Source organism: Curcuma longa, chromosome 16 (genome assembly GCF_044706935.1).
Source record: "Curcuma longa cultivar G26 ecotype Majalengka, Jawa Barat chromosome 16, ITB_CL_G26_1.1, whole genome shotgun sequence".
Taxonomy (NCBI): Eukaryota; Viridiplantae; Streptophyta; class Magnoliopsida; order Zingiberales; family Zingiberaceae; genus Curcuma; species Curcuma longa.
In genome coordinates, this window is record NC_133876.1 from 8,891,687 (window position 1) to 8,906,723 (window position 15,037).

A 15,037-nucleotide genomic window follows, 5' to 3' on the forward strand; every position below is an offset into this window, starting at 1 on the left:
CTGGCCCAAACAATAATTCTCACCATACGTCTTGCAATATTCCTGGAAGCCTGACCCCATTTTATCAGCATACTTGGGACCCAAATCTAGAGGGCTGATGTAGACTGGGGGAGATGTAACAGACTTGTACTCCTGCATCCATGCCTTGTTCAACAAAAATGGAACGTTATCTGTTTTCAGTTTCTCGCTCATCACAAGTGCAACATTGTCTGGGTGGTGTAGTTGGTTATCACGCTAGTCTCACACACTAGAGGTCCTCAGTTCGAACCTGGGCTCAGACACAGCTATATTTTTCAAAACTCATTCGTTTTTTTTACTGCACGGTTCGAACAGACGAGCGTGCTAAATAGGCCAAGGTCTTCTTCTCGATGTCTCCGCCACCTTCAATCGCCGACGTCACGTCTCTCGGTTTCTCGATCGCTGCCGTCTCTTCTTCCGGTAAGTAGCTAGTTTCCCCGGAAATCTTGTTTGTGCAACGCCGGCACATCTTGTTTGCATTCGGTGGGTTTGAATATTGGATCTGTTTAGTTTTCATCCAGGTTTCTGCTTCCGATCTCGGATCTTGCCATTATTGTTTGCGAGTCCCTTTCATATGCCCCTTTTAATTTGGGAAACCCTACTCGTTTTGCACGTTCATCAAAGCTCTCATGTCATCATCACTCATCGCTCCATATTCAATCCCTGATTTATGCATTGTTTTTGATTGGACAATAGGATATCTAGTGAAATTTAAGCTATTTGGAAAGGATTTAACGCCCATTCTATGATTCACACGCCATGACCACGACCTAGCATTCTTAAAGAGCATTACTATAAATATTTTAGTGCCAAACCTGATTGAACTTCTACATGGTGTTTAGGAAAACTACACTTTAGTGTTTATTGTGACAATTTGGATTTGCTAAGAAAAAAATTCCAGAAATATTATGACACTAGATTTTTTTTTGTGCTAATCAATGAGGACTATAAGGCCTAGATGACCTCTCTGCAATAACTTAGGTTTTAGCATTGTTTTATTGTTGTCTTACCAACATGATTCAATCATCTCATGTGGTCTAGTTATCAGCATACCTATTTCTTAAGATTGGTGAATCTTTCCAACTAGAAATGGTTGGTGTATCCATTATTGGGTTTTACATGCCACCGACTAGAATGATATTGGGTTGAGAGTTAGATTCTAGTATTGATAAACGCATTAGATGTTAAGTTGGTATTTTTGTTACTTGTTTCATGGAAAATGTTTCTTTGAAAAATATTCTTTTGGATTGTCCAATGTTTGGTGCGATGCGATGTACAGTTAGGGAATTGGTGTAACTCTTGAAATAGTCTTTAGACAAGGCGAAAATCGCTGCCTCCACTTGGGTGAAGGCTGGTAAACTACTAGGCTCGGAACTTAGCCAATAGCTTCCCAGGCCTTACCCTATGTTTACTTCATACAACGGATGAAGAAAAGAAAGGAATCCCTAGGGAAAATAAATCCCTAGGGAAGAGAAAGGAAATCTTTCCCTGCGCATAGTAAACAGAGGATGCCTAGGGGAGAGAAAGGCGAAGTCTTTCTCTGCGGATCGCATCCGGTTGACACAGTTCCGGTACTTCTTCTTCAGCCGGCGAAGTTTCTCGATGAGTTGGTTCTTGGTGAACTCGAAATGGAGTTCCTTCTTGATCTCCTCGTAGAAGGGGCCAGTGTCATACTGGTGAGAGGCGAAGGTGGTTCCCCGCCTGGAGGTGAACTCGAGGAAACCCTGCAGGATTTTGATCTCCTCTTCGTCGGTCCAAAGCCACTGGAAGAGCCGGCGGGATTCATCGAAGGTGACTACGGTGAGGTGCCTGCTGATGTCGGCCGAGGAAACGGGGATGGGAACAGAGGGCGAGGCCGTGAACAGGGGAGCACCGGAGGATGCCGCGGGAAAGGAGACGACTTGAATAGGTATCGCACCATTAAAGTGTGCCGTCGCCGCCGTCATGGGCGGAGCCACAGGGGGGGCGCCTGGGGGCGGTCGCCCCCCCTGCCCCTTGGCAAAAATCCTAACTATAATTGTTTGAGGAGATGAAATGAAGATACTGCCTATAATTGCTCGAGTGAAAAAGAATATGTGGTTCTCTCGTGTCCACCAACTTGTCCCATGCATGCTCTAAAAGAGATGCAAGCTGCATGTGGAATATAATAGGCATGCATGCCTATTGCATTTAGGCTTAATCTATACATTAATCGGCTCGGTTGGTATATTATTATTATTATTATTTTAATTGAGATATCTGAATTTTACTATCCGATTAATCGGGAGATGAATAGTCTGATCCCACATATTAACCACCAGGTAAATCTGAAAAGCACATCCGGGTTGTGACTCAGGGACTCGCAGTTAGATTTTCAGCTACGACATATTTGTAAGAATTTTTCCTCCAAACGGGAAACGCAATTAAAGGATGCTGGGCATCTGGATTAGCTACCGTATGCGCTTTCCGATTTACCCTAGTGGTCGATGGGAAATTTTCGTAGGGATTGAGTCTATAAGACTGATTGAGATTTATCAATTTTTTTTGAAAAGCACAGGTGAGTTCTGATATGACACTCTAGCGTCACTAGTGAATTGGACTTCACAGGCGTTCCGAGACTTGTCCCATGCATGCCCTCTAAAAAATGGCCCCCCCTCGGCAAAAATTCTGGCTCCGCCCCTGGCCGCCGTCTTCTCCTCCGCGGGCGACGGCCAGAGGGCCGCCATCGACCAGGTCCACCAGAACCTGAAGCTGCTGGAGCGCGAGCTCGGCGACGGCGGCACGCGGCGACGAGATCGAGTTCCTCGACATCGTCCGGCCGGCCTTCATCGAGCTCCTTCATCGCTCCGCCCAGGAGTACGGCTATGGGCAGCGCGGCGTGCTGCGGATCCCGCTCGATAAATTTCTCAGCTCCGTCCGTCCGTTGTGTTCCGCCCGATTTCGAGGGACCAGTTTTGAGGAAAAAATGATCCGCTGATGGATCAAATTTCCTTTCCTTCCTAAAAACTTTGACAGGTAAACGAAGGATGCATGCATGCAAGGGAATAACAAGTAAACTGAGCCTTAATGCAGAAATTTCTTGAAGTGTTATTTATAATCATATCTCTCCGTCACAAATATTCAGCTTATCACCATGTCAATTGTTCCTATCTCATGTGCTTGCACAGTTAGTGGAGGTCACTTCCATTTCCAAAGCACTCACTGAGCTCCCTGAAGGTATCCACCAGTGGCTTCAGGGCATCCGCTGTGGTTGTTTGAAAGGTGAAACTCATCGACCCAGAGGGGGTCGAGCATGAGTTTGAAGCTTCCGACAGCACCTACATACTCGATGCGGCTGAGACTGCCGGAGTGGAGCTTCCATACTCATGCCGAGCTGGAGCATGTTCAACTTGTGCCGGCCAAATTGTTTCTGGTAGTGTCGACCAGTCCGATGGCCCCTTCCTTGATGAAAAGCAAATGGATAAGGGGTAACTTTGGACTTGCGTTTCCTATACCCAAAATCCGACTGCGTCATTCACACCCATAAGGAAAGCGAACTCTATTGATTGGCCCCCATCGAGTCGAGGAACAAGAGATATGCACTCATCATTGTCTCTGTTGTTGAATACTGATATTAACTCTACTGTCGCCTTTAGCCTCGAAAAGGTTGAAATCTTTATGCTATACATTGCAGCAATTCACAGAATGAGTTTGCTGGTAAACTCATTGCTGGAAATGGATGAACTGAACATTGTTGTATCATTATTGTAGCAAACATAGGTTCCTGAACTAGTGAATCAAGCTAAGATTGTAAACAAACCGAGGCAGACTTGATTTGTGTTTGAAATAAATGTTCTTTCTTCACTAACTTCTTCACGGAACTACTACTGAGCTTAACTAAAGTCATTGATTCAATAAAAGTTTTGCGATTCATACAAAACAGTATCATTTGTACAGATGTTATAGATCATAATTAATCATTCACATTGTTTTTTTTTTTCAAAATTCAGTCTTTCATGAGCTAAATTTGTTAGCGTTTAAATTTATTTATTTTATACAATTTTCACTTTCAGCGAGTTTAAATTTATTTATTTTATATATTTTTTCACTTTAAGCGATAACTTACGTGTGAAATTTATTTATTTTATATATTTTATCAAGGTACGGTAAGTTTCAAGCTTATTTATAAACATCTTTCCATTTGCTGCCGTAGAGAAATAAGTTTATTCAATTTTTTCATGTATCAAGCTTATTTACAAACACCTTTCAATTTACATCCCTAAAGCAATATGTTTGTTCAAGATTGTTCCATTTACAACCCTAAATAAACAAGAAACAATTTTTGTTCAAAATTGTTCACGAACTGAGGATTACTTGGAAGTCAAATATTCAATAAAGATCTGAGTTCACATAATTAAATAAAGTAGCAACTAAAACTCATGGAGTTCACAGTTGAGCTGAGTGCTGTTCCAAGTAAGACATGGCAACCGCAGCATGGAGTGCGGCTCCAAAAGGAAGTGCTTGCTCATCGAGGAAGAAGTAGGGGGAATGCAATGGATGGGACGGCCCCAGGCTTTCATTTCCAACTCCGAGCCAAAACATGGCACTCGGCATCCTCTGTGAAAAGAAGCTGAAGTCTTCGGCCCCCATCAAAAACGGGCTCTCAAGGACATTGGCATAACCGACCAATTTCTCCCCCACATCCTTAGCATGCGCATAGATCCTTTCATCATTCACTGTCGCAGGATATGGTTTGAGCTTCAGCTCCAAAAAGTCCACAAAGGCAGTGCAACGGTGAACGGCGGCCTGTGTCTCAATGGTCTGCGAGCAAGCGCAAGTAGAATGCGAATCAGCCATTGCATTGGTGCTACTAGTTCATCGCCAGGGTATGTGAAATGTTTACCTCCTTGATCCTTGTTGAAAGTTCGATCAGACCTTCTGTGGTTGTGCTCCTAAATGTGCCACCAAAAGCCACTGTCTCTGGAATGACATTGTAAGCACCTCCAGCTTTTACGAACGCTACTGATACCACCTGTGACAGAAATTAGTGTCATTTACACTATAAACCAAATAATACCAAAAGGAAGGATTGTGGAAACTGCAACAGTTGATAAATAAAACGATATGGCAAATTTCAATTTCTGAAACTGAAGTTACTCTGCTATCAAGAGGGTCTGCCTCTCGCGACACAAGCTGCTGAAGGCTGAGGATTGCAAATGATGCAGGAATTAGCGGATCGATTGCTTTATGTGGAGCTGCAGCATGGCCACCTTGTCCTTTAATTATCACTTCAAATCGGCCTGATGCAGCAAGACAAGGGCCAGCTCTGGAGGCAATTTGGCCAGTAGCAAGTGTAGGATTGACATGCAAAGCAAAGATTGCCTCTATGTCATCCAGTTTACCCTCTTGCAACATATGGTATGCACCAGCATGACCCTCTTCCCCTGGTTGGAAAACAAGTTTAACTGTTCCCTTCAAGCACAATAGACATATACAAGTTTGGTAAGAATAACAAAATCATGCAGTAATGATAATTCATTATGATATTGTCACAAGAACATGGCTTTATCGATCAATTTTCTGGTCATAGATGTACCTTGAGTTCACTTTTACTATTTTGAAGCAGCTTGGCTGCACCAAGGAGCATGGTTACATGAGCATCATGACCGCAAGCATGCATTTTCCCACTTTCTTTGCTCTTGTACTCCCAGTTCACAAGCTCCTTCCAGAGGATAATAAGGATATAGTGACTAGAATTTCTTACTTTTTAACCAAAATACACTATATTGACAATCCAAGATGATTCATCAACTGAAGTTATAAAAGCATGTTTTGCAGAGTAAATGTCAGTCACCAATAAATTGTTTGGATATGATCATTGAATCTATATGTCAAAGCATGCCAGAATCTAAATAGCTTGTTGCAGAAAATTTCACAAAGTGAATGATCATCAAAAAAGCTTTTTTTTTTATCTTCTACTTAATAACCAATAAACATAAGCTAGAAAGGCTCCTTCCATAATTCCTAGGAGGAAGGCTACGTGGTTTCAGTCATTTAAGCCCCTTCAACTTGAACACCTTGGGTGAGCCAAACCTCGTTCAACTAGTTTCCTGTCCACCTTGACCTAACTGCATCCACCTTTGGCAAACAGAATCAAGGTAAAAAAATTGGGCTAAACTAAATGCTTTGTAGTGCTCATCTGGCTGGCTATGATCCCGAAATGAGGGCCAAGCCAGTTTAATATAATTGATAGACTTCAATAATCTTATTATAAGAACACCACAACACAATCAAATTTGGTTCACCCTCAAGCTTTCCATCTTAAAGTGTAACACAATCCCTACACTAACATTTTAAAAATATTTCTACTTGTAAATTGAGAAGTTTCAGAAATAGACATTTAAGAACTTGAGTTAGTACCATGTTTTGAGCAAATAAGTTGACTTTTCTGTTTCTTACTAATTGGTTCAAGCTTTTTCATCACATTCAAGTTTATGTTCGGCATAATTTGGTTCACGAAGCAGCAAAAGTTTCATTTGCTAATCTCAATCTTATATTTTGTTGCATCTTTCAATGAACAGGCAATCAATTTATATGTTTTGAGCAAATAAGTTGACTTTTCTGTTTCTTACTAATTGGTTCAAGCTTTTTCATCACATTCAAGTTTATGTTCGGCATAATTTGGTTCACGAAGCAGCAAAAGTTTCATTTGCTAATCTCAATCTTATATTTTGTTGCATCTTTCAATGAACAGGCAATCAAATTTATATGATGTTGTCAATGGTAACTCATCAAGATTAGATGGTCTGTCGATTTAGGGTTTTGAACACCAATACACTAATGGCGTCCAAAATCTCGTCTACTGACCCTGTTTCTTTTAACAGCTTCAAACCCAGAAACCAAAATCCCCATTGAAATGCATCCGAATTGGGTCGGGTTCTCGCGTACCTGCAACGGGAGCGCATCCATGTCAGCCCTAAGGGCGAAAACGGGACTAGCGCCAGAGCCGACGGAAGCGACGATCCCGGTCTTGGCGACCGGCCAAGTGTAGCTGATTCCGAGAGCGTCTAGCTCCGACCTGATTAGCTCGCTCGTCCCGTACTCCTCGAAGGCGAGCTCCGGGTGCTGGTGGATCCGCCGGCGGAGGGTCGTCAGCCAGTCGAAGAACTCCGGCGATCGTGCCGATTCGAGCAGCTCGAGACCGGATATCGAGGCCCCCAAAGGGAAGAAGCCAGAGGAGAGGAGGAGGAGGAGAAGGAGAAGGTGGAGGAAGAGGTGGACGGAGGATCCGAGAAGAGAAGGAGACGAAGCCATGGTGGAATCGAAAGTCGATGGATTGTACTTTGCCCACCACAATATTTAATAGTGCAAATATTTATATGTGATTCCAAACTAATCTCACTTAATTATAGATAAAATTAATTAATTTGAACACTTAGCTTAATAAATAGCATCACAATATTCGAAATATCAAAATAATAGCTTTATCTAAGGATATATCTATATAAAGTAATTTTGATAAAAATTAAATCAAAGTTGTTTAATTTTAATCAAAGCAATTCCATTTTATTTTATAGAGAGACAATATTCTAAGGGGTGTCTCATTTTAGAGTAAATTTGGCAAAAATTATATCATTTTAAAATAATTTTGATCAAAATTATTATAAATGAAATGCATAAGAATATTTCGGACAAAAATAATAGATAAAATATTTTTTTAATAATTTTTGAAAGAGAAATGGTCACACTTTCATAAATCTGACAAACTCAAACAGACTCGTATAACCATAAAAATAAAATAAAATTCCAATAAAAGCAGAAAAACAACGTGGTCCTGTGGATCTTTGAGCTCCTCTCGATGACGATGATGATCGACAAACATGTTTGAATGAAGCAAAGAACGCCCACTGTCGCTGTCGTTCTGTTCTGCACTCCCGTGCAGTTCGATCGGATCGAAAATTTTCCTAGATGTTCGATAAATCTAGCTAACCGCTCCATATTCTGCAGGCAGCAGCTAGCAACATGCAGAGGAACATGTTGGAGAGTAAAATTTTTCATCTGACTACTAAAATAAATTAAAAAATATTCACAATAGATAACTATTAAAATAAATTAAAAAGTATTTACGGTAGACGATCCATTAGTAAAGTGGGCGTCCACCTTCTTCTTGCACGATGCACCATAATATCTATCACGAAATTAATCGAAGGTCCGTAATAAATTGTGTTCTGAATTTACCTAATAGGCAAAGCAATAAAGAAGGTCATCTATTTTCGAAAGCCGAACACCTATGATATGGCAGAGATAATCACCACCATGTGGCATGGCCAAATCAAAAGTCAAATTGAATTGGAAGTCAAAATCAAACTCTCGAGGTTGATTGGGTACAACAGAGCAGATTTGTTGAAGTGGAGCAAGAGTCGAATCTTGACGAAGCTGAGACAATATCCTTCTCCGTTGTGACCAACTACAACTTTCTAATTTACCTTCTCACAGATGATCGTGAGACCAATTATATGGAGCGTTAGAGTAGTGGATTTCAACTTTTGCTGAAGTGGAAGTCAAAATCAAAACGAGCTGGGTACAATCAAGACAAGCTTGAGTCGAGTCAAGCCGAGTTCAGGTTAGATCAAATCGAGTTTGAGTCAAGTCAACTCTTGCTAGAAGACCTCAAGTTAAATTCATCCAAGTCGTTTCCAAGTATAATTCATCTGAATTAGGAACTTTGATTTGATGATGATTGTTAAAGCACCGATCATGAAGAAATGTTTTCCTCGATAGAAAGAAAGGGAAGAAGATGTGATAAAAAAGAAGAGACATGTCATTTGAGAATCAAAGTTATCTTTTTCACTTTTTAAATACTACTTGCAACATCAAAAGAAAAAAAAAAAATTATAGTATTTACTAGTTTCCTTAGTATTCATTTCCTCCGTTTTCTCTATCTTTTCTTCAAAGTCTAACTTAAACGTCAGACGGATGTTGCCAAGGTTTATCTTAACTCCCTTTCTAACATATTCCTTGAGTATCTTTAGATTTTTATCCGAAGATTTCTGTGATGCTCGGCAATTGAAAGTCTACCTCATGAGAAGGCTAACCTCTTGAGAAGTCATTTTAACAATAGTCAACCTCTTGAGAAGCTGATCCAATAAAAAAAAGTCCTGAATGAAGCCAACATGCTTGAAGTCCAATGAGGTCAACCCTGAAGGCAAAGCCGACATGCTTGAAGTCCAATTCGAAAAAGTTGACTTGACTTGCATTAGTTGAAATTACTCGATGCATAACATATCTGTGCCACTTTACTGAGTTATTCATCCATTTGATCTCGGACTGGATCAACCTAGATTATCAAAAAGTGATGAGATCAAATGGATCATGGGGAATTGAAAAAACAGAACATGGAAGTTTCTGCAGCCACGCTATTGCTCCACATAAACCCATGCGCCACTGCACATGGGACAGCCGTGAGTCCGAATCACATCCACGTTTGGATCTCCCAAATTGAAATTCTAATTTGATTTGACATTTGCTGAAACATTGATTATCAAGGGACGCGATTATTAACAATGGATTACCAAGAGAGATATCTTTCAGTAAAGAATTAAAGAGATGTGTCATTTGAGAACCAATATCATCCTCTCATTTTCTATTTAAAAGTAATTTATTATGCTATAAAGACAAATAATTTATTTTATTTTTTATCCAAAACTACTTACTTTCTTATTTTTTCAAGGTCTAATTTGAACATCAGAAAGACTTTGTCAAAACTCGTTTTAGATCCCATTTTAACCCTTTCCTTTAGTCTTTCTAGATTTGTTTGAAGATCTCCGCGCTCAGTATTTGGAAGTCAATTTCCTTGAAGTTCGATTCTCATGAAAATCGACACTTAACTCCCCTTGAAACCCGACTCCCTTGAAGACCACCTTCCTTGAAAATTGACTTCCTCGAAGCTCGACTCCCTTGAAGATTGACCTAAAGGAAACCTAACTTGTTTGGTATCAAACCAATTGAAAATACTTTATCGAGGTCATCTCATCCATTTCAGACCACATCAACATATATTCTCTCTTTATCAAGAACAAGAACTACTGGGAATGTCAATTTTTCTAATCAGAAAGCACCCGTTTGGTTAAGTTGTTAGCATTTTTAGCAAAATTTGGCACAAATTTCTCCATTCACTATGCATGATCACAGATTTTTTTTTTATAATCTAAGTATTGAACTATTTAAATTGATTAATTTTAAAAATAATCAATTTAATCTTATAAATTTTTTTTATCGATCGTCAGAGTGAACTATGAAAGTACAAGTGATCCGACACTCCAGTCGGTACCTTAGAAATCAATCAAACACCCTTAAAGAGAATTAATCTCAAATGCTTCTATTCATGCCACTCATACCTTACAAATAAATAAATTATGAGATGGGTAAAGATGAGATTCTTGTAAAGTAGAAGGGCGTAAAAATAAAAATTTTATATTAAGCGTTCTTCGATCTTCTTCCTGGAGATGATAGAATCAAGTAGAAAATGGCGGAGACGAAAAAGCTAACAAACCAGGCGTTGTTGTAAGCCGCCACAAATGCTCCGCTTGTGTTCGCCAAGATGCCAACTTTATGGAGGAATCCCGGAAGAATCGGCAGAATTCCGGCGACCAGAGCCGCCATGGCCGCCGCATTGCATCCTCCCTGGTAGTAGTAGCGGCTTCGGGGATCCTCCGAATACAACGCGCTGACATCCAGTTCCATTCCTTTGACCAGATAGTAATCGGCGATGACTATGCCGCCGATTGGTCCCATGAGGGCGGAGTAGCCCAGCAGCCAGGTGTAGACGAAGCTCTCGCTGGAGCTGAGCAACCTCCATGGCTGGAAGGCGATCCCGAGAAAAGCCGTGAGGAGGGCGCCCCTGCGGAAGGTGAACGCCGAGGGGCTGAGATTGACGAGGGCGTTCGCCGGAGCGACTACGTTGGCGGCGATGTTGGTGGTGACGATAGCGAGGCTGATGCCGAGGATGGCGACGACGGTGGTGGGTAGGCCCCCGATCTGGCCGAGGAGATGGATAGGGTCGGAGATGACGCGACCGAAGATGGACTCGGTGGCGGAGGTCACAGCCAAGCCGAGAAAGGTGAAGGCGCCCATGAAGAGGGGGAGCCCCGCCTGGCCGAGTATTTGGTCCTTTTGGCTGCGAGCGAAGCGGGTGAAGTCGGGGATATTGAGCGCCACCGTCGCCCAGAAGCTGATGTTGGCGGTGAGCGAGGGGAAGAAGAGGGCCCAAAATTGGGCGCCGGAGAGGCGGGAGGGGGCAGAGAGCATCCGCCCAAATCCTCCGGCCTTGGTGTAGGCCCAGCAGAGGAGGGCCAAGGAGAGGCAGATTAGGATCGGAGCTGAGTACTTCTCGAGCTCTCGGATCCCTTCCATCCCCCGCAAGACAAACCCTAACTGTGCGATCCAGAAGAGTATGAAACAGGAGAATTCGAGCGGCGAGGTGCCGAGCCAGGGGATGAGGGAGGAGGCGGCGGGGGAGGTCTTGAGGGCGGTGGGGAGGAGGAGGAAGATGGCCTGGCCGCCAATCCAGGTTTCAATTCCGTACCATCCGCAACCGACGAGGGCGCGGAGGAGGGTGGGGACGTGAGCTCCGCGGACGCCGAAGGCGGAGCGGGCGAGGACCGGGAAGGGGATGCCGTGGCGAGTGCCCGGGATGGCGGTGAGGACGAGGGGGAAGAGGAGTATGAGGTTGGCGAGGGCGACGGTGGCGACGCCCTGCCACCAGGCCATGCCGAGGTCGACGAGGCTGCCGGCGAGGTAGTAGGAGGGCACGCCGACGACGAGGCCGACCCAGAGGCTGGCCATGTCCCACGCGGTGAAGGTGCGGGCGCATGCGGGGACGGGGGCAAGGTCGGAGCCGGGGGCGGTGACGACGCCGTCGGCGTCGGAAGAAGTTGACTTGGGAATCCAGATAAGGGATGAAGAAGAAGAAGAAGAGAGACGGAGAAATGGAGATGGCAGGTGTCTGAGCTTGATGGGGAGGCGATCGACGCGGTAGTTCCTCGCGGCGGCGGAGGCGGCGGAGGTGGCTGGCAGGTTGAAACGGAGGCGGAGGCAATTAGCTTCCATTGGAGGCGGAGGAAGCGGAGTCGCTTGTTGGAGATGCCGTGGAATCCTAATGAATAGCATATATGCGGGAGAAGTATGCGAAGGAATCGGAGGGGGAAACCAAGGGAGGAAGCCAGGGGTGATCGGATCTAATCAACCGTAGAGATTAAATATGGAGAAGATCGGACGGTGAAAAGGATGCAGTTATGGACTCAGTGGTTGGTCCTACCTGTAGGGTGACGAGCAGCAAATAACAACTCATCCAAACTCCATCATGGAACCGATGACGTGGGATCCATGTGCTTTCCAAATTCCAATGCAACATTTTCAGATTAATCCTCAAAGTTTTATCTTTTTTGTCACAAGCTCTCTGAAATTTTAAAATTATCACCTTTTGAAGTTTTAAACTCGCATCATTTAATGTCTTCTTCTCGCCCTCATTATTATATCTACTGCATGATGTAAACGATGTGACTCCTAAAAAAAAAAAATCAAGTCAGATAGTGATCAGGGTCCGGATTGAAATGTGAGAACAGGTGAACATGAACCCAACTCTATTATGTTGGGATGTCATGCCTCGCCTTAAGTTCAGACTATAATAGGGATATCACATAGGCTCAGTTTTAAGCCACCTAATTGGGGCCCTAAGGTTACACATCCATCTCAATCAATCTTGTCTCAGCTATAACGTCTCAGCCATACTTCTCTCGGTCAGTCTTCTCTCGATCATACCTGTCTCAACTAATCTTATCTCGAGTCATACTCATCTCGACCAATCTTGTCTCAGTCATATTTCTCTCGGGCAGGCCTCGTCACGGCTACTCCCGTCGTCTCATCCTGGCCATCTCAAGATCTCAGCCACTCCATCTCATTCTGCCTCGTCCGAGGTGCCCATTTCAGGTTTTTGATATACAAGCACATTACGTAGCCAACCAATGGAGAGAATGATTATTTCTACATGTCGGTACTCATGTGAGAATATACCAATAGGAGAAGATTTCAGTGGCAATTGTTAGACGTGATCCCCCTCTGATACCCTCTCTGCGCATGAAGTCAAGAGGAATGCAAAGTTGTCAGATCTGATTCTCTCTAGTGCCCCTTTCTCCTGCACATACGGCCAAACGAAAATAATTATTCAAGGAAATTTCCCTTTTCAACATACAACCCTTCCACTCGGCACTGTCGAATCACTAAGACCAACTTTTGTCCCTGCTCGACGGGTGAATCTTGCAGTCAAGCTCCCTTCTACCTTTGCACTCGAGGGCCAATCCCCGTCTGGCCCAAGGAAACCTTTGGCTGCATGCGATTAAAAAGACATCACCTCATTCAACGTGGAGGAACCCAACGTAGATTATATAAAAAGACCCTCTTCTTATTGTGTTCGAGGTTCGATCCTTAAAACTTTGCTCATTACTACTTTCTCTCCTTATTTTACATCATCTTCATCGAAATCCTAACTTGAATATCGGAGTGACCTACCAAATCCCCATCATAAGTCCAACCTCTTCTTTGATTCAAATTAGGATCCGCCCCTTCACCCAACCCGAAGACCATCCACGTTGGATATCAATTAATAGTTCACTAATTGATGACTTGATTATCCGTGATATTTCACCGGAACATCAACCAAAATAATAACGTGTGCAATAATTTAGTTTCAATAATTTAAGATTTGATTAAATAAGAACAAAAATTAAAAGGACACCACAGTGATTCGTAGACAAGTAAACTCAACTTACAAGAATTATTTTTCCTGAAAGATTCAACTTAGAAGGGCAGAACCACATTGATTCTTAATCAAAAGAAAAGCTCAACGTTCGCAATCTCAGATTCAACTGAATACACGATCAGATTATTCACTGCGATCTTTCCCATAGAGAACCATTTATAATAGTAATCGATGCATGCAGTGGCTGGCTCGCTTTAATAGCAGAGGAAGCCGGTGGGCACCTTCTTCCCGCAGTAGTTGACGAGCAGGCTGAGGCTGATGGGGAGGTTGAGCTGGAGGCCGAGGATGTTGCCCTTGAGCGCGGTGCAGAGGCAGACGGCGGCTTCCAGATCGGCCAGCCCCTGCAGCAGCGTGCAGCAGGGCTCCTTGGGCGGGGTGCCCAGCGTGACGTTCAGCAGGCCACTGAGCACGTTGGCGCACACCCCCAGCTTCAGCGCGTCCCTCGGGCACTTCGCCTCCGCCGGCGGCGCTGGCGCCGGACTCGGTGGCCTCGGAGGCCTCGGCGTCGGAGTCGGCCGCCATGGCGCAGGCGGCCCGGGCTTAGGAGGCTTGTGGTGGCACTTGTGCGGCCTCGGGCAGCAGTCGCCGCAGGGAGCGACGAGGTTGAAGAAGGTGAGGTTGAGAGTTAGGAAGAGAGCAAGCTGGACCGCTGCTGAAAGCCTCATCTTCTTCTCCTCCTTAATTTCCTTGTGAACTGAACTGAGTGTGGTCTTGCACATATATAAGTGATCGATAATCTAACGGTGCATGGATGGAGAGAAGGGAGGACATCTGTCTAGAGACGAGATGAGGAGTAAATCTACAGGCGGCACGTGGAAAATGTAAGGTGGGAGGAAGGGGGGAAATGGTGACGTTTGGAGGTTTGCCTGCACAAATGCATGCATGCATGGATCGTTCATGGCCTCCCTTTGTTGTTGCATTGCATTATTTGCATGGAGGCCTAATGGCTGGCGGCAGCTCTAGCTAGCTCATTGGGAATGGTGATTTGGATCCTTCTCTGTTACAATATATTTTGTATACATGAATGCATGTGATTTAGGATTTGTAACATTAATGTAGTGAATTGCAAAAGTAAATAAGAAATTAACTTAACGACATGAGATATGAATTTGAAATGACTAATGAATCATTAAAAAATTAGAATTTTTTTAAGCTTTTAAGTTGATTTCTAAATTGACTTGATGAAACTCAACCTCAGTTAGATAGTAGCTATATATGCCTTTGATTTCTCAACACTTTGGAAGC

The 15,037-nt window shown here is 43.5% G+C and overlaps 3 protein-coding genes and 1 non-coding gene across 4 annotated transcripts; 1 reads left to right on the forward strand and 3 right to left on the reverse strand.

The window, feature by feature from the left end:
* Nucleotides 1-207: 207 nt before the first annotated feature.
* Nucleotides 208-281, forward strand: TRNAV-CAC (transfer RNA valine (anticodon CAC)). Its single transcript has one exon. It is a non-coding gene; the product is annotated as a tRNA-Val (tRNA).
* A 3,965-nt stretch (nucleotides 282-4,246) lies between these two features.
* LOC141847328 (IAA-amino acid hydrolase ILR1-like 3) lies at nucleotides 4,247-7,312 on the reverse strand. Its single transcript, XM_074735343.1, has 5 exons — nucleotides 6,925-7,312; nucleotides 5,573-5,698; nucleotides 5,134-5,448; nucleotides 4,880-5,008; nucleotides 4,247-4,797 (listed from the first exon to the last, which is right to left on the reverse strand). Exons 1-5 carry the CDS (start codon nucleotides 7,288-7,290, stop codon nucleotides 4,423-4,425), a joined length of 1,311 nt encoding a protein of 436 aa, XP_074591444.1. The 5' UTR covers nucleotides 7,291-7,312; the 3' UTR covers nucleotides 4,247-4,422.
* Nucleotides 7,313-10,351: 3,039 nt separating this feature from the next.
* LOC141847327 (purine-uracil permease NCS1-like) lies at nucleotides 10,352-12,098 on the reverse strand. The gene has a single exon (XM_074735342.1). It carries the CDS (start codon nucleotides 12,082-12,084, stop codon nucleotides 10,453-10,455), a length of 1,632 nt encoding a protein of 543 aa, XP_074591443.1. The 5' UTR covers nucleotides 12,085-12,098; the 3' UTR covers nucleotides 10,352-10,452.
* A 1,888-nt stretch (nucleotides 12,099-13,986) lies between these two features.
* Nucleotides 13,987-14,511, reverse strand: LOC141847016 (14 kDa proline-rich protein DC2.15-like). The gene has a single exon (XM_074735012.1). It carries the CDS (start codon nucleotides 14,509-14,511, stop codon nucleotides 13,987-13,989), a length of 525 nt encoding a protein of 174 aa, XP_074591113.1.
* Nucleotides 14,512-15,037: the final 526 nt, after the last annotated feature.

What these genes read in the sequence shown, in the direction of transcription:
- LOC141847328 (XM_074735343.1), bottom strand. Translation starts at nt 7,290, where the DNA reads ATGGCTTCGTCTCCTTCTCTTCTCGGATCCTCCGTCCACCTCTTCCTC. An exon ending in TGGATGCGCTCCCGTTGCAG is followed by an intron (nt 5,699 to 6,924) that starts GTACGCGAGAAC and finishes ATCCTCTGGAAG; the next exon opens with GAGCTTGTGAACTGGGAGTA. An exon ending in ATAGTAAAAGTGAACTCAAG is followed by an intron (nt 5,449 to 5,572) that starts GTACATCTATGA and finishes TTGTGCTTGAAG; the next exon opens with GGAACAGTTAAACTTGTTTT.
- LOC141847327 (XM_074735342.1), bottom strand. Translation starts at nt 12,084, where the DNA reads ATGGAAGCTAATTGCCTCCGCCTCCGTTTCAACCTGCCAGCCACCTCC.
- LOC141847016 (XM_074735012.1), bottom strand. Translation starts at nt 14,511, where the DNA reads ATGTGCAAGACCACACTCAGTTCAGTTCACAAGGAAATTAAGGAGGAG.